Consider the following 22,013-nt stretch of genomic DNA (forward strand, 5'->3'; position numbering starts at 1 on the left):
AGCCCTGTGCTGCCCCATATCCCTCGCGTCAATCCCTTGATCCTTCCAGGCACCTTTCATTTATTACTGGCAGAATTCATGCCTTTGTCCCACCCACCAGTGAGCTGGCCCCAGGACCTGCTGATGGGTCAGTGCGGGGACCCATGGATCAGACAGGGGGTCTTGACCCGCCACATGTGGTGGACCACACGGTTCAGAATTTCCGGGGCCAAGGAATTCCTCATTTTGCCATGATTCAGGAACTGTTGAACTGGATCTATCGGTCCTTGCTATGTCAGGGGGAGGGGGGGGGGGGGGTGGGGGAGTGAGACCTATGTTCCTCTGGGCCCTGAAGCAGCTCCTGGGGTCCCGAAACAGGACACGGTTCAGGTCTGCCACCTGCCTCCCCAATCTGGACAATCGACGGTGACATAGAGTATCATAGAATTTACGGTGCAGAAGGAGGCCATTCGGCCCATCGAGTCTGCACCGGCTCTTGGAAAGAGCACCCTACACAAGGTCCACACCTCAACCCTATCCCCATAACCCAGTAACCCCACCCAACACTAAGGGCAATTTTGGACACTATGGGCAATTTAGCCAATCCACCTAACCCGCACATCTTTGGACTGTGGGAGGAAACTGGAGCACCCGGAGGAAACCCACGCACACACGGGGAGAATGTGCAGACTCCGCGCAGACAGTGACCCAAGCCGGGAATCGAACCTGGAACCCTGCAGCTGTGAAGCAATTGTGCTATCCACAATGCTACCGTGTAACAGAACAGCTACATGTAACAGAAACCTGAAGAAATTTGTGCCGGACATTACGGGCTGGCTTGTAACAGCTGAAATGGGGCTACAGGCAACCAAACTGTAATAAAACCAAGCACCTCATCAAAACTGGCCGCAATGACCGTGTCCAGGATCCTCTGACAGTGTAGTTGATACATGAGCAGGAAGGTATTCACCTGAGGGAAGAAAGAATGCGCATTTATATGGCAACTTTCACGAACCCAGGGCATTTTACAGGCAATTAAGTACTTTCTGAAGTGTAGTCACTGTTGTAATGTCGGAAAGACCTGAGTTAATTTGCGCACAGCGAGATCCCGCAAACAGCAGCAATCAGGTTATCTGCTGTCCAGGAGAAAACTGCTTGGCCCATGGTGCAATGGGATCTTTGATGTTCATCTGAGAGTGCTAGGGCCACTGCAAGCACAGGCAGGAATGATCAAGCTCTATAGGAAATGACCGTGAAAGTTACCGCTCACAAGACTAAAGCCATGGGGGCCAGTGAGAAGAACCAAAGTTCCTGCCGATACCAAAACAAAACACTGCTGATATTGGAAATCTGAAACTCAAAATAAACAAGGATGCTCAGCAGGTCTGTGGAAACGTTAATAGAGTTAACTGTTCGGGTTCCAGTTAAAGGTCGGTGACGTGAAACTTTCATTCTCTCTCCACAGATGCGGCAGACTTACTGCGTGTTTCCAGAGCTTTCGGCTTTCACTGTAGCTCCCACCAGCAGGTGGATTTAAGGGGGAGCGAGGGAGTCACATGGGGGAGAAAGGAATAGAGGGTTCTATTGATGGGGTGGGGTGAAGTGGGGATGGGAAGAGGCTTGAGTGCAGCCTGAACACAAGTGCTCACCAGCTGGGCTGAATGACCTGCAGGTGTAAAGGGAGTCTCCGCCGACGGGATTCTCCGTTTTGCCGGCGCCCCGGGGTTTCCCGAAGGCGTGGGGCTGCCCCACAATGGGAAACCCCATTGGCCGTCCGGCGTAACGGAGCATCCCGCCGGCGAGTCGGGGCAGAAATGTGGCGGGGCGGGACGGAGAATCCAGCCCTATATTCTTTGATGCGGCAGTAATTTTCCCTGCGGAGTTTTTCGCCACCTCTCTGTGCCTCAGTGAATTCACTCTTCAAATCTCCACACCATCTTTTGAGGGCAGCACTGTGGATAGCACAATTGCTTCACAGCTCCAGGGTCCCAGGTTCGATCCCGGCTTGGGTCACTGTCTGTGCGGAGTCTGCACGTTCTCCCCGTGTGTGCGTGGGTTACCTCCAGGTGCTCCAGTTTCCTCCCACAGTCCAAAGATGTGCAGGTTAGGTGGATTGGCCATGATAAATTGCCCTTAGTGTCCAAAATTGCCCTTGGTGTTGGGTGAGGTTACTGTGTTGTGGGGATGGGGTGGAGGTGTTGACCTTGGGTGGGGTGCTCTTTCCAAGAGCCGGTGCAGACTCGATGGGCCGAATGGCCTCCTTCTGCACTGTAAATTCTATGATAATCTGTCCGAAAAACGGCCAATAGACGATTAAAACGATGGACACTGTCTGTTTATTGTCCCTCTCCCACGGGACATAGACTGACCTCCACGCTAGTAATCCAGTGCCCATTCTCTCCCTTTCACGCATAACTGCAAAGATCGTTTTACCTCCTCGTGTCTAAGTTCATCGCTCAGAATTAAGCTTTCGGCATCTGGGAAGTCCGGTAACAGTGTCCCGATTTTGGAACTCAAAGAGTATTTTCTACACGTTCCCTGCAACAGAAGAAAATGAGCAGGCACTGTTGTAATGTAGCAAATGCAGCAGCCAAGTTACGCAGCAAGGTCTCACAAACAAATAATGACCAGATCAACCACTAGTGTAGGTGTAGTAATGAGAGCTAAATATTGTCCGGGACCATAGATCATAGAATTTACAGTGCAGAAGGAGGCCATTCGGCCCATCGAGTCTGCACCGGCTCTTGGAAAGAGCACCGTACCCAAGCCCACGCCTCCACCCTATCCCCCTAACCCAGTAACCCCACCTAACCTTTTTGGACACTAAGGGCAATTTATCATGGCCAATCCACCTAACCTGCCCATCTTTGGACTGCGGGACAATGGGGATAGACCCCGCCCCCTGCTCTTAAGGTGTCACTAATTGCTTCCAATCCACCTGAGCTGGCGACTCAGACAGTGTGACACTCCCTCAATACTGTAGTGCGAGTGGTCACCTCGGTTTTCTGCCGAGTGGGGTTTGAATCCACAACCTCCAAGCTCAGGCTCCATCTGGTGGACACATGCAAAATTACATGATACAATCTTGAACCAGGTGGCCCCTGCTGGCTGTCCCTGACGTTTATTTCTCCTTGCGTTTGGCGGTTTAAGAGGCACAAAGGAGAGGTTAGCCTGGCAGCCCTCTCAGGCGTGCATGGCTTGTAGCATTGAGCGATTAAGAACAGGTGACAACAATGAAATAGGAGTACCAGATTCAGCACTAATAGTAGGTACATCCTAAACTGATGCCACGCTGGCGGGATTAACTCAGCTATGGCAAGGTGGCTGGATCAGCAACGGAACAGAAAAGGCTGTTCAGCCCCTCGAGCCTGCTTCGCTATTGAATGCGCTCATTGCTGATCTTTGTCTACTTACCTTAACTCCATCGCTTTTGACATCTTCAACCTACAAACGTGACCCTGACATTGAAGCTGTGTTGGTGGGTTTGAACTCACAGGCTCACTATGATAAGGAACTGAAAAAGTTGACTAAATTCAGTTCAGAGAGCTCTGGTTTTACATTAAGTTTTAATATTGGTGCTTTTCTTACCTCAGTTTTAACCTTGGTGCCCGAAAATCTTAAAATTAAAAGAGAGGTCACAATTAAACACAACAAAATAAAATGAATCAAACTTTATCGAACATCAGACGTGGCCCCCATTGTTACATTGAGTGAAAAGTGCAGTGAATGCTGTGCAGTAAGAAGAAACATTGGCTTGCTTTAGCTTAACAAATCAGCTAATGGTTCAATATTTTCTATAATAAAAAGCACAGGATGGTGAAAGTACCTCAATAGCCTTTTTAATTCAGTTTGCATTACTTGACTCACAGAGCCAAAACGGCACAGAAGGGGGGGGGGGGGGGGGGGGGGGGGCTATTGAGTCCTTGTCAGGTCTCTCTACGGCAGTCCATTCCTCCGCCCTCCCACCACTTTATTGGTGTAGACCCTGCAAGCTTATTTCCCTCATGTGCCCATCCAATTTCCATTTGAAATCATTTGTCATCTCTGCTTCCACCAACTTCAGGCGCAGAGAGTCCAGGCCTCTATCGCTCGCTGTGTTAAGAATTGGCTCTTCCTCACGTACTTCTTCCCCAAACCGGGAATCTGGCATCCTCTAGTCCTTGTGGGAGCGGTGTGCTACAGCCCAGTCAGGGTGCCTGAGTTGCTGTGGCAACGAGCACTTTTACACATATGGTATAGCCCTGAGCCACCGACAGTGATGGTAGAGGCTCCAACTTTCTTTCCATCGCACGGCTGATCAGGAATATCTCCCGCTCACACCGCCTGCGGCATTACGGGCGCAACTTCCTTGGTCATCAAGTCCTGGGGTGGGACGCGAACTCAGGCCTTCTGGCTCAAAGGCAGGCTTTCTACACACAGGATCACATCATCTTCTTTCTAGGCCTTGTCCCATCAATTCATGGGAACAGCTTTCCTTTCGCTACCTTATCTAAATCTGCCTTAATCATGTACAATCGCGTACTATCAAGTTTCATCTCAATCTCCTTGACTTCAAGAAGAACCACCCCACTTGCTCCAACCCAACCTCGGAGCTAAAGTCCCTCATCCCTGGAACCCTCTCGAGGACCCTCACAGCTTCTCTAAAGTGTGAACAAAGAACAAAGAAAAGTACTGCACAGGAACAGGCCCTTCGGCCCTCCAAGCCCGTGCCGACCATGCTGCCCGACTAAACTACAATCTTCTACACTTCCGGGGACCGTATCCCTCTATTCCCATCTTATTCATGTATTTGTCAAGATGCCCCTTAAACGTCACTATCGTCCCTGCTTCCACCACCTCCTCCGGTAGCGAGTTCCAGGCACCCACTACCCTCTGTGTAAAAAACTTGCCTCGTACATCTACTCTAAACCTTGCCCCTCGCACCTTAAACCTATGCCCCCTAGTAATTGACCCCTCTACCCTGGGGAAAAGCCTCTGACTATCCACTCTGTCTATGTCCCTCATAATTTTGTAGACCTCTATCAGGTCGCCCCTCAACCTCCGTCGTTCCAGTGAGAACAAACCGAGTTTATTCAACCGCTCCTCATAGCTAATGCCCTCCATACCAGGCATGTGTGGTGACTGAAGGTTCAGAACTAAACACAAAAGAAAATGTCTGTCACAGCCAAGTGGTGAAATCTGGAACGAACGCCCCTGTGGATTTGCAACGTTTGCTATTTTTGTTTTGGATTTTGCATTTTTAAAAAATATTTATTTTTGCCGACATGATTCCCACCAGCCTCAAGCAGGGAACAGATTTAGAAAGAATCCCTTTGGTTATAATCAACCAATCCTCCAAAGCCCTGACTCCTCAGGATTTTTTTTCTCCCTTTGGGGCTGGAACACACTGTGCCCTCCCCCTCCCCCTCCCCCTTAAAAAATCTGAGCAACCCCCTCTTTAAATCCAGCCTCATCTGTCCTTCAGGAAGATCGTGGCTGATCCTTGTCCTCCACTCCTTTCCCGCTCGCTCCTCATACCCCTGATTCCCTCAGGAATCAAAATCCAGGGGCAACATGGTGGCACACTAGTTAGCACCTCTAACTCCAGGGTCCCAGGTTCGATTGGTCACTGTCTGTGTGGGGTTTGCACTTTTTCCCCACGTGTCTGTGTGGGTTTCCTCCAGGTGCTCCAACTTCCTTACACAGCCCAAGGAGGTGGATTGGCCATGATAAATTGCCCCCAGGTGGGGTTACGGATATAGAGTGGGGTTTGGGCCTAGGTGGGGTGTTCTTTCAGGGGGTCAGTATGGACTCAATGGGCCAAATGGCCACCTTCTGCACTGTAGGGGTTCTATGATCTCAGCCTTCGATATATTCTTTTTAAAAATAAATTTACAGCGCCCAATTATTTTTGTTCCCCAATTAAGGGGCAGTTTAGCGTGGCCAATCCACCTAACCTGCGCTTCTTTGGGTTGTGGGGGTGAAACCCACGCAGACACGGGGAGAATGTGCAAACTCCACACGGACAGTGACCCAGGGCCGGGATTCGAACCCGGGTCCTAGGCGCAGTAGGCGGCAGCGCTAACCACTGTGCCATATGCCGCCCTGCCTTCAATATATTCAACAACAGGTCATCCACAACCCCCTCGGATGGGGAATTGCAAAGTTCCACAATCACTCCTCCTATCAGTCTGAAAAAAGTCAACCCTTATCGTGAGTCTGTGGCAGGGTGAATGGCTAGCATTGTGGTGTCTGACAGTGTATGTGAGCTCAGTACCTTGTTAGGCCGCATCCACTGTACACTGACTGATAATAAATCGATGTCTCTTTAATTCCAATACCGTAATAGTGATACCTGAGAACAGAGAAACAAATACTTTATGGCATTCCATCACTGTCTGTACAACTCGATGTGTGGAATTGCATTTACAGTTCAAACTCTCTGTGGAGCCTTCAATCAGTGCGTTGTCAGTACAGTAAATTGACCGTATTCTACGCTCTAGCCTCAATAAGCCAGTGCAGGGACCATATAGTATCCATGATTAATATTTCTAGCTTTTTTATTCTTTTGATAATAATCTTTATTGTCACAAGTAGGCTTATATTAACACTGCAATGAAGTTACTGTGAAAATCCCTTAGTCACCACACTCCGGCCCCTGTTCGGGTACACAGAGGGCGAATTCAGAATGTCCAATTCACCTAACAACACGTTCTCGGACTTGTGGGAGGAAACTGGAGCGCCCGGTGGAAACCCACGCAGACACGGGGAGAACGTGCAGACTCCGCACAGACAGTGACCCCAGTCGAGAATCGCTGTGAAGCAACAGTGCTAACCACAGTGCTACCGTGCCGCCCATTCATTCCTGAGGTGCGAACATCGCTGGCTAGGCCAGCGTTTACGGAGAAGGTGGTGTTGAGCCTCCTTCTTGAGCCTCGGCGAGTCCATGTGGTGTAGGTACACCCACTGTGCGGTTAGGGACGGAACTCCAGGATTCTGACCCAGCGACAGTGAAGGAACGGCCAATATATTCCCAAGTCAGGTGGTCAGTGACTTGGAGGGGACCTTGCAAGTGGCGGTGTTCCCATGCATCTGCTGCCCTTGTCCTTCTAAATGGTAGCGGTCGTGGGTTTGGAAGATTCTGCCGAAGGAACCTTGGTGAGTTACTGCAGTGCATCTTGTAGATGGTGCACCCGGCTGCCACTGTCCATCGGTGATGGGGGGAGGGAATGTTTAAGGTGGTGAGTGGTGGCCAATCAAGTGGGCTGCTTTATACTGAATTGGTGCAAACTGATTGATGGAGCTGCACTCATTCAGGCAAATAGCTATAAATATCTTGGAACTATATCGCTGTTCCTCCATTGTTTCTGTGTGACTCCAGACCCACAGCAATGCGGTTGACACTTACTGTCCTCTGAAATGGCCGAGCAAGACACTCAGTTCAAGGACAATTAGGGATGGGCAATAAATGCTGACCTTATTCCACCCAAAACGAACCTATTAAAATAAACTGGATTGGAATTGCTCAAACTCCGTCCACACGGCATCCTGACTTTCAGCACATTGAGGGACTTACAACTCCAGGGCCAAGCTGTCAGGATGACTGAGCAGTCTCCTCCCAAGACCAAGGGGAATTGTAAAAGAATGACCCCGGATGGATTCTCTCTCCCACCTCTTCTTGGAGAAGCGCCTGGCTTCCAGCCCCCAACCCGGCACAATTCCACGGAGGTGATTGACCCCGCAGCTGTCAGGAAAACCTATGGATGAACCCTCGCCATGTACTCTGCAGCGATGATCCCAGTGAGGTGTTCAACAGTTTACGGTCACGGTGCCAAAAGGCCAAATCTTCCCTTTCGTTCAGAGCAGTGTCTGACTGGTACCTGCTTACAATCAAGAGCTCATTGCACACAGGAGGAGCCTGAATGCAAGTTCCGAGCTGGCAGCATTGAACTGGGAGTAAAGGAATCTGGGCCTCATCTCCTCGGAGATGAGAAGATTTGATAGAAGTGTTCAACATCATGAGGGGTCAGGACAGTCGATATGGAGAAAGTGCTCCGCTCCCTCAGGAAATCATCTTCATAGCTTTGTTCCCGAGTTAAGTTTCTTCTTTCTTCTTTGTTAACCAGAGGCCCTGGAACTCTGTACAGAGCGAACAGTAGCACTGCTCTGTCCTGTCCTGGACTCTCCTGAGCAGTTCTCTCCAGCAGATCCTGTTGTGAGATCCTGTCCAGCAGACACACTGCCTATTTAAGTCCCTGGCCATCTCTTACTTTGAAGAAACTGATTCATCTTCACAGTCCCCCCTGCCAGCAGCTGGAAGAAGCCACAGCTCCGTGATTTGGCACCAAAAACACATATACGGAGGACACTTGACATCACGTGTATGTGCAGGGCGCATGACCTGCTCACTGCTGCCACTTCTGGCCGGAAGACTGCACACAGCCTCATTTCTTTTCTTTGAAGAGCGGTACTGGCCGCCATTCTCAAATGAAAAGCTGGCAGCGGCCATTGGGCACTTCTCCCGCGATCGGGACCACCACGAAAACGCTGGGACCGATCGCTGTGCGACCCCCTGACACCCACCCTGATAAACCCTGATCTACAGCATTCATGAGAGCGGCTGAATATTTAAAGATCATCTACACCTGATGGGAACGGGCTTAAAGAGCATAAAAGAATTCTGGCACGTACTTCGATTGACCTCTGGTGCCGAGTCTTCTGGTTTTCAGCTTCGGAAACTGTTGTCTTATCAGCTGGAAATAAGGAGTTCTTAGTTATTGTGATGGCTCGAGGCAATACCAGGTAGACGTCAGTAAGGGGTAACAGTGTTTATTGGCAGCTAACAGGGATAACTTATGTACAGGTACAGTCTCTATACAGGCCTTCACACTCTGGCTCCCGGGCTCACTCCCTGAGCGCCTTTTCCCCAGTAGTCGGGGGTTCATGCACTGCCGCACAATAGGCCCCGAGTCAAGGCACGCTCCTTAAAGGGGCCGAACTAGGGCAGCACAGAGGCGCAGTGGTTAGCACTGCTGCCTCACGGCGCCGAGGTCCCAGGTTCGATCCTGGCTCTGGGGCACTGTCCGTGTGGAGTTTGCACATTCTCCCCGTGTTTGCGTGGGTTTCGCCCCCACAACCCAAAGATGTGCAGGCTAGGTGGATTGGCCACGCTAAATTGCCCCTTAATTGGAAAAAATGAACTGGGCACTCTAAATTAAAGAAAAAAGGGGCCGAACTGCCACAGTTATAGGGAAAGGCTGGTTAGAAACAAAGTAAGTCACAGCAGAAGTAGTCAGCACGTCTCCTCAAACCTTCTACGACATTTAATAAGGTCCTGGGCTGATTTTCTATCCCATCTCCTCTTCCCTGGCCTACCTCTATATCCTGTCTTTTATAGTCAATGTATTATTGTGAATAATTCCATTTGTAGGGGGACTTTAACACGTAAATATCTGAAAGGACAAATTCTAGGTTGACGTCCCAGTGTAATACTGAGGGGGTGCTGCATCATTGGTAGCGCACCATTTACACACAGCAATATTCCATCAACATGCATAATTAATTTCGGGATAATAAAAGTAAAAGTCACCACAGTCCCAGATTAAGGGATACAAGGATAGCACAGGTTGAGGTAGAGGATCAACCATGATCATACTGACTGGAGGAACAGGCTCGATGGGCCTACTCCTGATCCTGGTTCTTTCGTCCGTCCTGCTTCACGGTTGGCCACGCGGGTTTAGAATCCCGTATTTTGTACTCACTTTGCCAAAACTCGCCGCGCTGATTGACTTGAATTCCCTCCTCTGGCAGAAGTCCTGGTAGTGGGCGTACAGCTCACACCTGGGGAGGCAGATTCCGTCCGCACATTCATAGGTGTCCAAAAGCCTGGCAGCAAAAAACACGTCGGCAATTATCGGCATTTCAAAAGAAGAACGGTCAAGGAGGAAGGAAGGTTTTCGCAGGTTCAGAAGGCAGCGACACAGCAGATGCTCCCACTTCAGAGAGGACAGTTTTCAGGCCTTTACCCCTCTGTGCTGAACACAATGGAGCACAGAGAAGAAAATCCAGTGGGAAGATTCACACACACGCACCCGGCCTGATTTCTTTGCCCATGAATTTCCAGCCTTTGGTACTTGTGTACGAAGCCTGTCTTTGGGTGGAAGGGGAGAAATGTTCAGGCGGAATCAGCACCCTGCCTTCGACTTTGCCATCATCATGGGTTGGAGGTCATTACAACCTCCTGTCAGATTATTGCAAAGTGGGTATAATGTGCCGGGAATCAAAGGCAGCTCTTGCTAGTGCTTGGAGCTTGGAGGGGAGGGAGAGCATTTAATTAGTCAGGATGATGGCCTACCGTAGAACCCGTCCGCCTTCGCCAGAATTAGGTTATAGGCAGGAAGGCCCATGGTCAACCCTCCTGCCCCGTTGATCATTGAAGTCCTACGTGGCTAATTAATCACCAGTTAAGGGCCTCATCCTGTGGCTCCAGGTATTAACCCAGCCGCAGGCAGGTCTGTTGCCAAAAGGCGTGCCCAGCAACTAAACCCTTGTGCCAGGTAACCCCCAGGGGCATCTTGATCAAAGGCTCTCAGAGCTGAGGGACTGGACATCGGGAGGTGGGGTGGGGACCCCATGAGGGTCACCCACTGCCCTTGCTGCCGATGGCCCATGCCCCCCCCCCCCCCCACGAGCTCCCCCCCCCACCCCCGCTCCACGTAAACCCAACCCACCCACCTTTCCCCGTCCCACGTAGACCCTATGCCCCTCACATTACCTACCCATGGCTTGGGTCTCTCTGCCAACCTGGGGCTCTGGAGGCTGTCTTTCCGGAGGCAGCCACAGCCTCCCCAGTGATGCTGTTGAGCACAAGAGCTGCAGCCTCTGGTTGGCTGGCAGTTCTTGGCGGGCGGGAATTCTGCCCCTGGGGTCTTGATTCCAGGAGATGGCCTGCTGCTGACTTTGCAACTGCCTGACTGGCTTGTGGGTCATCAGCCCTTCCCAAGAAGAGACAAGTGCGGGTACCTCGCTGGCTCTCCAGCCAGCAGGCGAGACCCCCGTCACCGCATCAAGATTCCGCCCCAAGTGTTAGCAATTAGAAATATAATTGGAATAAACAAATATTTAGTTGTCAGCCAGGTAAAGGAATAGAATAGCGTTGTAAGTTTACTTACTGCTCAAGGATTTGTTTCTCGAGAAAAGATGTTAGTGGAATGATTATTCTTAGGTGTTGGCAACCCAGAATAGTAGCTTCATAAGAACATAAGAACTAGGAGCAGGAGCAGTCAATTCCACCCCTCGAGCCTACTCCACCATTCAATACTCTCGCTCTAGGGTGCCCAATAGGGTAAATATCCACTCTACATCTACTCTGTCAATCCCCTTTAGCACCTTATATACCTCAATGAGATCTCCTCTTACTCTTGTAAACTTCACCATGGCGCCGAGGACGTGGGTTCGAACCCGGCCCCGGGTCACTGTCCGTGTGGAGTTTGCACATTCTCCCCGTGTCTGCGTGGGTCTCACCCCCACAACCCAAAGATGAGCAGGTAGGTGAATTGGCCACGCTAAATTGCCCCTTGATTGGAAAAAAAGAATTGGTACTCTAAATTTGTAAAAAGAGAAAAAAAAATCTTGTAAACTCCAGCGAGTATAGGCCTAAACTGCTCAATCGCTCTTCATAAGTCAAATCCTTCCTCCTTGGAATTAATCAAGTGAATCTGCCTCTAAAATGTTTACATCCTTCCTCAAGTAAGGGGACCAAACCTTTGTGCAGTACTCCGGATGCCGTCTCATCAATGCCCCATATAGTTGCTACAGCACTTCACCACTCATATACTCTGTCCCATTACCAGTGAATGCCAAAATTCCATTTTTCTTCTTTATTATCTGCTGCACCTACATAGGATAGAACAGAATCACTACTAATGTAGAAGGAGGCCATTCAGCCCATCGAGGCTGCACCGACCCTCCGAAAGAGCGCTCTACCTAGGCCCACTCCCCTGCTCTATCCCCACCGCAAAGTGCATTGAGCATGGCCAAGCTACCTAACCTGCCCATCTTTGGACTGTGGTAGGAAACCGGAGCACCCGGAGGAAACCCACGCAGACACGGGGAGAACGTGCAGACTCCGCACAGACAGTGGCCCAAGGCCAGAAGCAAACCGGGATCCTTGGCACTATGAGTCAGCAGTGCTAACCACTGTGTCTCTGTATCGCATACTAACTGTTAGAACCTGCCCGGATCCAATTGCTTGGGGACAATTGGTTACCCCATGTTACTTGGGGAGGATGAGCTCCCCCAAAGTGGGAGTGGGGGGGGGGGGAGGGGGAGGGAATCATCAGTAGTGCAGCTGTATAAATAGAGTTGGCGAGTGTGGTACCGGCTAGAGAGAGAACCAGTAGTGAACTATTGGCCCTGTGTACATATTGTTGTAAATAAAAGCAAAGTACTGCGGATGCTGGAATCTGAAACGAAAGAGAAAATGATGGAAAATCTCAGCAGGCCTGGCAGCATCTGTAGGGAGAGAAAAGAGCTCACGTTTCGAGTCCGATGACTCTTTGTCAAAGCTAACAGACAGAGAAAGTGGGAAATATTTATACTGTGGAGTGAGAATGAAAGATATGACTCATCTTTCATCCTCACTCCACAGAAGAAATATTTATTTCGCTGTTGTAAATAAAGTTACTTTCTGTTTGACTCGGCAAACTCATGCTGGATTCTTCGTGACCCTCACAAAACTAACCTTCTGCGAATCATGTACGAGGACACCAGATCCCTCTCCTCTGAAGCATTTTGAAGTTTCTCTCCATTTAGATAAGAAAATGAAAAATGAAATGAAATGAAAATTGCTTAGGCTTCAAATTAAGTTACTGTGAAAAGCCCCTAGTCGCCACATTCCGGCGCCGGTCCGGGGAGGCTGGTACGGGAACTGAACCGTGCTGCTGGTCTGCCTTGGTCTGCTTTCAAAGCCAGCGATTTAGCCCTGTGCTAAACCAGCCCCTGAAGTTGCCTTTCTACCTCTCCGACCAAAATGGATAACCTCACACTTATCCACATTCAAAAAACAATCAACCGTACTCTAAAAACTGGTTGTCTTTTCGTTTAACCTTGGTTAATTGAGCCACTTACTGAAATTCCTGAGTTAATTAGCATCTGGAAGTAGAATAGAAGTTATTTTAATAAATCACTCCATGGTTCAGCAGTTTGATGAGAAGGACTCTGGGCTGAATGGACGTTAATGAACAGCTCGTTAACAGACCTTATGGACAGATCTGGGGAAATATAAATAGCTGATGGTGGAGCAGATGCAAATAATACAACTTCTGCAAGTCAGCATTGAAGGTGGGAGGAGGAAGGTTCTTGGAAGGATGGAAACGGCCTAGGGGAACTGCCTGAAGTAAGATAAGGTGGTTGATCAAGGACAGAATACACACATACATCTCTCTGTGCGACATGATTAAATTGAAGCAACTTTCCTGTGCTGACTATGGGTCCATGTCTGTGTTAACTGAGTGTCTGCTCACATTGAGCAATTTATTGAGGTTCAGTTTATTGAAAACCCTGAGGGGATGATTTCAGACAGCACATTCAGGCACTGCACACCCTCCAGGACGGCCAATCCACCGAACCGGCCCATCTTTGGACTGTGGGAGGAAACCGGAGCACCCGGAGGAAACCCACGCAGACACGGGGAGAACGTGCAGACTCCACCCAGACAGTGACCCTGAACTGAAATTCTGCTTTGGTCTGCCTTTAGTCCATCTTGGTAAAGGGATTGAAGAGTGGACTGGTAACAGCTGCCTGCGGGCTTGTTGACGGGCAGCCATTTTGAAATACCCATTGGTGTTCATTAAAAGGCTTCATGGCATTTTGGTTGCCAGGGCCTGTCCTAAATCTCTCACCTAACACTGACCGGCTCACTGCTCGTGGAGTAAACACGACTATGATGAGGATTTCAAATGCTTCTTAAAGTTCCGTCACCCATTTCATTCAATGTGCTGGTTTTGTAGGGCATTGGTGAGACCACATCTGGAGAACTCACAGAGGTGAGTATAACTCCTGGGTGGTGAGGGACATAGCTGGGACATGCCTTGGCAGGGGGCAGGGCAGAGCCGAGGCAAGTGCTAGGGGTGGGATGAGGAGGCGGGACGGGGGAAGGGCCAGAGGCAGGACCTAAAGAGAACCCATTGTGGGATTTCCATTATGTTGGGAGGCGGGGTGGAGGGGGGGGGGGGGGGGTGATGGTGGATGTGGGTGGGGTTGCACACTGAGAATGGGTGAGTGCTCTGATTACCTGGCACGGTAGCATTGTGGTTCACACTGTGCCCTCAGAACGCCAGGGTCCCAGGTTCGATTCTGGGCTTGAGTCACTGTCTGTGTGGAGTCTGCACATTCTCCCTGTGTCTACGTGGGTTCCCTCCGGGTGCTCCGGTTTCCTCCCACAATTCCCGGATGACGTGCTATTAGGTCACTTGGACATTCTGAATGCTCCCTCTGTGTACCCGAACAGGCGCCGGAATGTGGCGACGAGGAGATTTTCACGGTAACTTCATTGTAGTGTTAATGTAAGCCTACTTGTGACAATAAAGATTATAAAGAAAAATGTAAAAATTACCTTCACTTCAAGATTGGAGCTCCATTTTTGTCCGAGCTTTGCCGGTGAGTTTAGCGCACCCCCCCCCACCACTTTTCCCACCTGACCCAGCACAATTCCGCCCAGAGGATCCTGAGAGATATTGACAGGGTGGATGTGGAAAGGATGTTTCCCCTTGTGTGAGAATCTAGGACTAGGGGGTCACTGATTAAAAATAAGAGGTTACTCATTTAACTCAGGGGTGAGGAGAATCTTTTTCCCTGAGAGGGTTGTGAGTCTCTGGAACTCTCTTGCTCAAAAGGCAGTGGAAGCGGAGTCTTTGAATATTTTAAAGGCAGAGCGAGATAGATTCTTGATAAGCCAGGGGGTGAAAGGTTATGGGGAGTTGGCAGGAATGTGGGGTTGAGGTGACAATCAGATACGCCACGATCTCATTGAATGGCAGAGCAGGCTCGAAGGGCCGAGTGGCCTCCTCCTGCTTCATATGTTCACATTAATGGTTCACTGATTCCGGGATGAAGGGGTTATCTCAGGATAAATGTTGGTCAGGCTGGGCCTGTATCTATTGACGTTTAGTAGAATGAGAGGTGATCTTATTTAAACATGTAAGACCCTGAGGGGGTTCGACAGGGTGGATGCTAAAGGGAATGTTTCCCATTGTGGGAGAGATTAGAACTCGGGGACACAGTTTAAAATAAAGGGTGTCTCCCATTTAAGTTTGCGACGAGGAGAAATGTTTTCTCTCAGAGGGTGGTAACTCTTTGGAGCTCTCTTCCCTGGAGAGCGGTGGAGGAGGCAGGGTCGTTGAATATTTTTAAGGCAGAGGTGGATAGATTTGTGACCAACGAGGGAGTCACAGGTTATTGGGGGTAGGCGGAATGTGGATTTGAGGCCACAATCAGATCAGCCGTTGAGCGACGGACCCGGATCGAGGGGCCGAATGGCCTGCTTCTGCTCCTAATTTGTATGTTTGTATTTAGGTTCATATATCCTCACATTCGGCGCAGCCCACATATGCTGCTTCCCGAAACTTGTATCTAATCAGCACTTGATGCTAAATCTGCAGGTGTCTGTTTGACACCTCCAAGAAATTTCAAATCCTCGCAACAATTAGGAGTAAACCCATTACTGAATTCAGATGTTCAAACAGATGTCCCTTTAAAGCACATTTAGTGCCTGTTTTTACACTTTGGCAAAAGTAATCCCCGGTTGCTTCACTACAATCTCGCCCGAACCACCCTTACTTCAGCATAGCTGTGATGATTTGTGGTGATTATCCCTTTAAGGGCAACACAGCAGAGTAAGGGTCACCTGGTTTGGAGGGGGGAATCAATGGAGACTCAGAGTGGATAATTGCCCCAGGTTGTGGAGTCCCCTCTTAGGCAGGAGACATGTAGGGAGCTGGGTGCAGCCATGAGTCTGCTGTTTTCTTATTTATAAATCCTCCTGGTATTTACAAATGAAACCTCTCGAAAGTGCATCATTACAGTCGCCCTGGTAGAAACCTCTTGTCCTCGAGCCTCCTTTGCAGACAACTATGATAATGCAATATCTAGGGTCAAACCTCAGAGCACTGACCCTATTGTTAGCTAATTGCCAAGAAGAATATAGAAAAATAATTGTTTAATTTCTTTCATTACCATTTGAGGGTAGCAGACAGCTGGCCGCGTGTTTCTGGTGGTGCTTTGAAGCAAATGGAATCTCGTTCTGGGGCAGGGTATTCTGTAAAGCAATAGTAGCTCTGTTAGGTACCAGCCTTCGCAAGAAGATGTTTCCCTCACTGCCTTTAGTGGGTCCAGCTGAGCTTCACCATCACAATGCTAGGGATTAAAAGGTTCAATTAAGGGCAGGTTTCATAAACCTGATTTGCATCCCCTTCAGTACATTCATAGGATCCCTACAGTGCAGAGGGAGGCTATTCAGCCCATCGGTTTTACACTGACCCTTTGAAGGACCACTCTACCTAGGCCCAATCCTCTGCCCTATCCCCACCCAACCTTTGGACACTAAGTGCAATTTAGCGTGAACAATCCACCAAACCTGCACGTCTTTTGGGACTTGCGGCAGGAAACCGGAGCACCCGGAGGAAATCCACGCAGCCGAGGGGAGAATGCGCAGGCGCCACACAGAGAGTCTCCCGAGGTCGGAATGGAACCCGAGTCCCTGGTGCTGTGAGGCGGCAGTGCTAACCACTGTGCCGCTGCCGAAGTGTTTGAAATGATTAAAGGTTTTGATCGGGTAGATAGAGAGAAGCCTTGGTGGGCCAATGCACAACAAGAGAACATAATTTTAAAATTAGTGTCAGGTCTGTGTCGCTGGGTTCGAAACCCTGGAGCTCCCTCCCGAACAGCTACACCACACAGGCTGCCGCGGTTTAAGATGGCAGCTCGCCAATACCTTCTGAAAGCCAATTAGGGATGGGCAATAAAAATGCGGACCCGTGCCGGCCGGCGGAGTCCCTTCGGCCCCAGCTGGCGCGGCGCCAAAGGCCTTCCACACCAGCCGGCGGGGCGCCAACCACTCCGTGGCAGGCCTAGCCCCTAAAGGTGCGGAGGAGTCCAAACCTTTGAGATGGGGGTGGGGGAAGGATAATGGAGTTGAGGCCACAATCAGATCACCTATTCCAGCTCCTAATTCGCATGCATATAACTCAGGAACTCTCTCCTCAAAAAGGCGGCAGGTGCTGGTGGTCGGGTCGAGATTGATAATGGTTGAAGTGTAATATTTTGGGACACGGAACGAAGGATAGAGGAATAAAAAATGAGCAGACTCAAGTCGTACTGCCAGCTCCACATTGCGCTCTGACAGGGTAAACTGGAGAACAGTGCTCTGCTTTCGTCGCGAGGCCTGCTCACCAGATTCTAAACTGACCAGTTAAACCTTTAGCAAAGTTCAATGACATAATCAGCTCGCCATTTTCAATAGTTTTTAAAGAAAATTGAGTTTAAAAGGATGTACGAGTCAGACGAAAGGAAGATAAACCCGGAACTGAAAAACGTAAAGGAATATTAAAAGTGCAAAGATCCGTCAGCATCTGAAGAAGGAAAACGTTGATTAACTTCTCAGGCCAGACTCCTGAGGAGACGTGCTTCTTTGTGGCCTATCTCTTCCAACTTTACACAGTTCGCAGCTGTGTCAAATTCAATGCCAAACTAAAACGAACTGAAAAGGTAAAAAAAGAAAACCTTGCGTCCATATAACATTGTTGTCAATCACAGGACATCCTTACAGGCAATAGAGTGTCATCACTATTGTATTGCAGGAAACACCACAGTCAATTTGCGCAGAACAAGATCCCACAAGTTGCAAGTGATAATGATCAGATATCTAATTTTTTGTGTAGCTTACCGATGGAAAAATATTGGCCAAGATAATTCCCTTTCTCATCTTTGAAATAGTGCCCTATTATCCATTCGAGAGGACAGACGGGGACCTTTGGTTTAATGTCTCATCAGAAAGGTGGCATCTCTGGCTGTGCTGCACACCCTAATTTCTGCACTGGGAGTGTCAGCCTTGACTTTCATACTTAAGTCCAGGAGTGGGGCTATGAACGCACAACCTTCGGACCCAGAGGTGGGAGTGCTACCCACTGTGCCGTGGATGGTACCTTACTTTCTTTTTGATTCTCGCACCTTCCCTTGTTTAATCAAATTCCATTGACTTCACAACCGAGGTACACCCCATGAATCTTGCCAATTCAAAGGGGAATCCCATTTCACATCATTGCCAGTCCTGTAGGGCGACTGGTCAGGTAGGCAACAATCTCCCCGCCTTCAACTGTAACAACATTACTCTTAAGCCAGCAAAGCGCCCCACACTTTAACATGGAAGATTTGTGGTGTTTACTGAAAGAACAATTACAGTTTTCAGGTACAAGGCACCTTACCTGACCAACCGGTCTGCATGTTGTCAGGCGCCCGCCTGCCTGATGTATCATAGGGTTTTGAAACCTTAATGAAAGAGGATTGCATCTCAGGTTAACTCGAAAGCTCATGAAAGCATTACTGGAGGTCAGCCTGAGTGTACATGAGTTATCACGGACAAGGTTCTCCATCAAATGCATCCTGTCACCTTCCTTAGAGAGCCATTTCTATTAAGATTAAGATAAGATGGGAGAGGCTCGTATCCTCGGCTGTGGATAGGGAGTGAGGTGACATGTGACACATCGAGATAACAACACTATCCAATTATACACTTTATGCAGTGTTAGAATAGTGACATTTAGCCCTCCTTCTGAGGAGTCCGTGCCCACTATGTGACCTGTGCCAGTTAAACATTTAACTAGATATTTAATGGTGTATGTGTGTGTTCCAGGTGTCTCACCCCTCCACACCACAAAACCTTTTGATGTGGTCAAGCAACCTCGTTTATTAAACTATTTCCAAACCCCTTTTCCATCCGCAATAAACTGTGGTTCCCGTCTCTTTCTTCCCTTCCCCGTCTCTCCCTCTTCCCTTCCCTCTCCTTGTCATTCTCCTTTTAGCTGTTTCCAGTTCGATTTTTGCCTTGGCGCTGGCAGACTCTCGCGTACGCTTAGTAACGGCCGTGACCGTGATATTTCGGGCGGGATTCTCCTTTAGCTGACACTGAAATCACGGAACGTGATTGAGTGGAGAATACGTTCCGACACTAAAATTGTGGCGGGCCCCGATTTGACGGCAAATCGCTATTCTCCGTCACCTCGACAGCGGCGTCAATGCATACCGGAATGCATGTACAGTAAACACTATATGCACGTCATTAGCGGGCCCGATCCAGTATTCTCCGGGCCCTCCACGATTCTCCGCCTCCGATGGGCCGAGTTTCCAACAGCCTGGTTCACTTGTGCTTTTAAAAATCGTGAAACAGACTTTGTGACTGCTGAACGAGAGAGAGGGGGTATGAAGTATCGGCACAGTTTGGTGACAGTTGTGCCGCAGGCAGGGAGGCTTCTGCCAGGCCCGGGGGAGTAACGGGGGTGGCCAGGCGGTGGGCTGTGGGGACAGGGTGGACGGGCACAGAGCACCATTGCCGCAGCTGGCAAGGCAGCCATGCAGCTGCGCATGCTGTCAACAGCCGACTGAACATAGGGCCACGGATTGTATCGGTGTCCCCCCCAGGCCATCTCCGCCTAGGTGCCCTCTGGCCCCAGCCGACCCATCAGCTGTACGGGCGCACTCCAGCACAGCCAGTGCCATCTTGTTGGCTGAGATGAGTGTGGGTGGGGAGTGTAACGTATATGTGCAGCTGCAGCTTGTCAGCCTCCCAGGTGTCAATCACGGACCCGGCGAATCCCGCACCGTTTTTCATTGGAATCGATTGTGCTCCACGCGGCACCGATGCGAGCCCCTCAACGGTAGCAGAATCGATCCAGGTTCGGCGCCAGTTTTGCTGTCGTGGAACTCCACGAATTCTGCATCGGCATCACCACTTAGTCTCAGAGAAGAAGAATCTCGCCCTTCATGTTTAATTACTGGCTCTTTGAGGACGATTGGAAGAAAAATTGGCAGCTAGGAAACCATTTATTTTATGGTGGACTGAGTAGTCCGAGTTTACAGTGCAAACAGTCTTCATTCACTGTGGGCTGTGAGTGAAGACAGTTTGAAGCAGGTCAAAGATGAATGAACAGCAGCTTCAGAGTTTTATCAGTGATTTGTGTTGGTTCCCAGTCTGCCTCTCTGTTTCTTAAGGGAGTTTTCTTCAGTGGATATTTTACCCATTTGCAAAAGTGATACAAAATCTATTGGAATGACTGAATTGGAAAATGCTTAATGCATATGAAAAACAAATGAAACTATATGATTAATCTACACATGGCTGCTTCTGGGTCAACCATGGTTTTGTAGGTGTCCACTCCTCAATAAAAAACGAATACTCTCCGCTTGCCTGGATGAGTGTAGCTGCCACAATGCACCATCCATGACAAAGCAGTTTGCCAGATTACCACCCTGTCCACCACCTTAAACATTCATTTTCTCCACCACCAATGCACAGTGGCAACAGAGCACACCACACCATGCAGCAACTCACCAAACCTCCCAAACCCACTCCCATCTAGAAGGACAAGAGCAGCAGATACCTGTGAACCTCACTACCTCCTAGTCACTCGCCACCCTGACTTGGAAATACATCGGCCGTTCCTTCATTGTCGCTGGGTCAAAATCCTGGAACCCCTTCCCTGACAGCACTGTGGGTGGACCTACACCACACGGACTGCAGCGGATCAAGAAGGCAGCTCGCCACCACCTTCCCGAGGGCGATTAGGGATGGGCAATGCAGTCTTGCCGATGAGGCCCAAACCCTGAGGAATGAATTAATAAAACTTTTTTGTTGGAGAGATTTAGTAATGAGATTAGAAGACACTTTTCCGTCCTCTTGACTGGGGGTGTGGGTGTGGATGGAGGGAGGCAGAGTGAGTGTGGTGGCAGTTGAAGGTCAGAATGAAGCTGTGGGCTGGGGACTGCTTCAATGAGCAAAGCAAATACTTGGGCTGGGCGAAAGGATCAAGCTTCAAAGATACAAGATATCACCGTCTGGGGTAATTCTGTAATTGAACTTTCACAAACATTCCCATACATCACTGAGCTTATCTGGGTGACTGAGAGCTTTTGTGCAAACCTTACCAACCAAACACTGAGCACACACCCCAGAAAGTCTTTGAAGTTAAGGGACATCAAAAGCTGCTGAAAGGTTAACCTCTCTCGCCATTCTTCTATTAGTATCTAAAAATAATGAGGTCATTCGCCGTCACAATCTTCTACAACAGGTATTAGGTTAAATGAATCAACTCTGCTACTGGTGGCACGATAGCACAGTGGTTAGCACTGTTGCTTCACAGCACCAGGGTCCCAGGTTCGATTCCCGGCTTCGATTCCCGGTCTGTGCGGAGCCTGCACGTTCTCCCCGTGTCTGCGTGGGTTTCCTCCGGGTGCTCCGGTTTCCTCCCACAAGTCCCGAAAGTCGAGCTTATTCAGTGAATTGGACTCCCTCCGTGTACCCGAATAGGCGCAGGAGTGTGGCGACTAGGGGATTTTCAAACTAACTTCATTGCTGTGTTAATGTAAATCTACTTGTGACAATAATAAAGATTATTATTACTCCGAGATGGGGAGTTGCGAAGGCAGCAAGTTTGAAAAAAGACAGACCTGTATTTCATACAGTGCTCGAAATGTCCCAAAGCCTTTTACAGTCGGTTAGATACATTTTTAGGAAACACAGCAGTCGATCTGCACACAGTAAGGTCCTGTGATTATGACAATATCGGCTATTTTAGTGATGTTGGTCGAGGGATAAATGTTGGCCTGGATAGCAGGGAGATCTGCTCTACTCTGCCTCAGGACACTGCCATGGGATCCTTTATCTCCACCTGTGAGGGCAGGTGGAACTTGGTCACCTGATCCAAAAGATGTGCTTCCTACAGTGCCGCCTCCCCTCAGCAGTGCACTGATGTATCAGCCTATTCGCAACAACTCAGGTAGCCAGA

General features: G+C 49.4%; 1 protein-coding gene across 1 annotated transcript in view; it reads right to left on the reverse strand.

The window, feature by feature from the left end:
- LOC140427809 (DNA-binding protein RFX6-like) overlaps positions 1-18,582 on the reverse strand; it is an 80,944-nt gene extending 62,362 nt beyond the window's left edge. The window contains exons 1-8 of the mRNA XM_072513489.1: positions 18,438-18,582; positions 16,192-16,273; positions 9,720-9,843; positions 8,650-8,711; positions 6,236-6,313; positions 3,568-3,595; positions 2,413-2,517; positions 872-949 (exon numbers count right to left, since the gene is read on the reverse strand). Of these exons, the coding sequence (XP_072369590.1) occupies positions 872-949; positions 2,413-2,517; positions 3,568-3,595; positions 6,236-6,313; positions 8,650-8,711; positions 9,720-9,843; positions 16,192-16,273; positions 18,438-18,522 (642 nt within the window). The 5' untranslated portion in view covers positions 18,523-18,582. The remainder of the gene's footprint in view (positions 1-871; positions 950-2,412; positions 2,518-3,567; positions 3,596-6,235; positions 6,314-8,649; positions 8,712-9,719; positions 9,844-16,191; positions 16,274-18,437) is intronic.
- Between the last annotated feature and the right edge of the window lie 3,431 nt (positions 18,583-22,013).

The sequence above is a fragment of the Scyliorhinus torazame genome, chromosome 1, assembly GCF_047496885.1.
Source record: "Scyliorhinus torazame isolate Kashiwa2021f chromosome 1, sScyTor2.1, whole genome shotgun sequence".
In the NCBI taxonomy this organism is placed as follows: domain Eukaryota; kingdom Metazoa; phylum Chordata; class Chondrichthyes; order Carcharhiniformes; family Scyliorhinidae; genus Scyliorhinus; species Scyliorhinus torazame.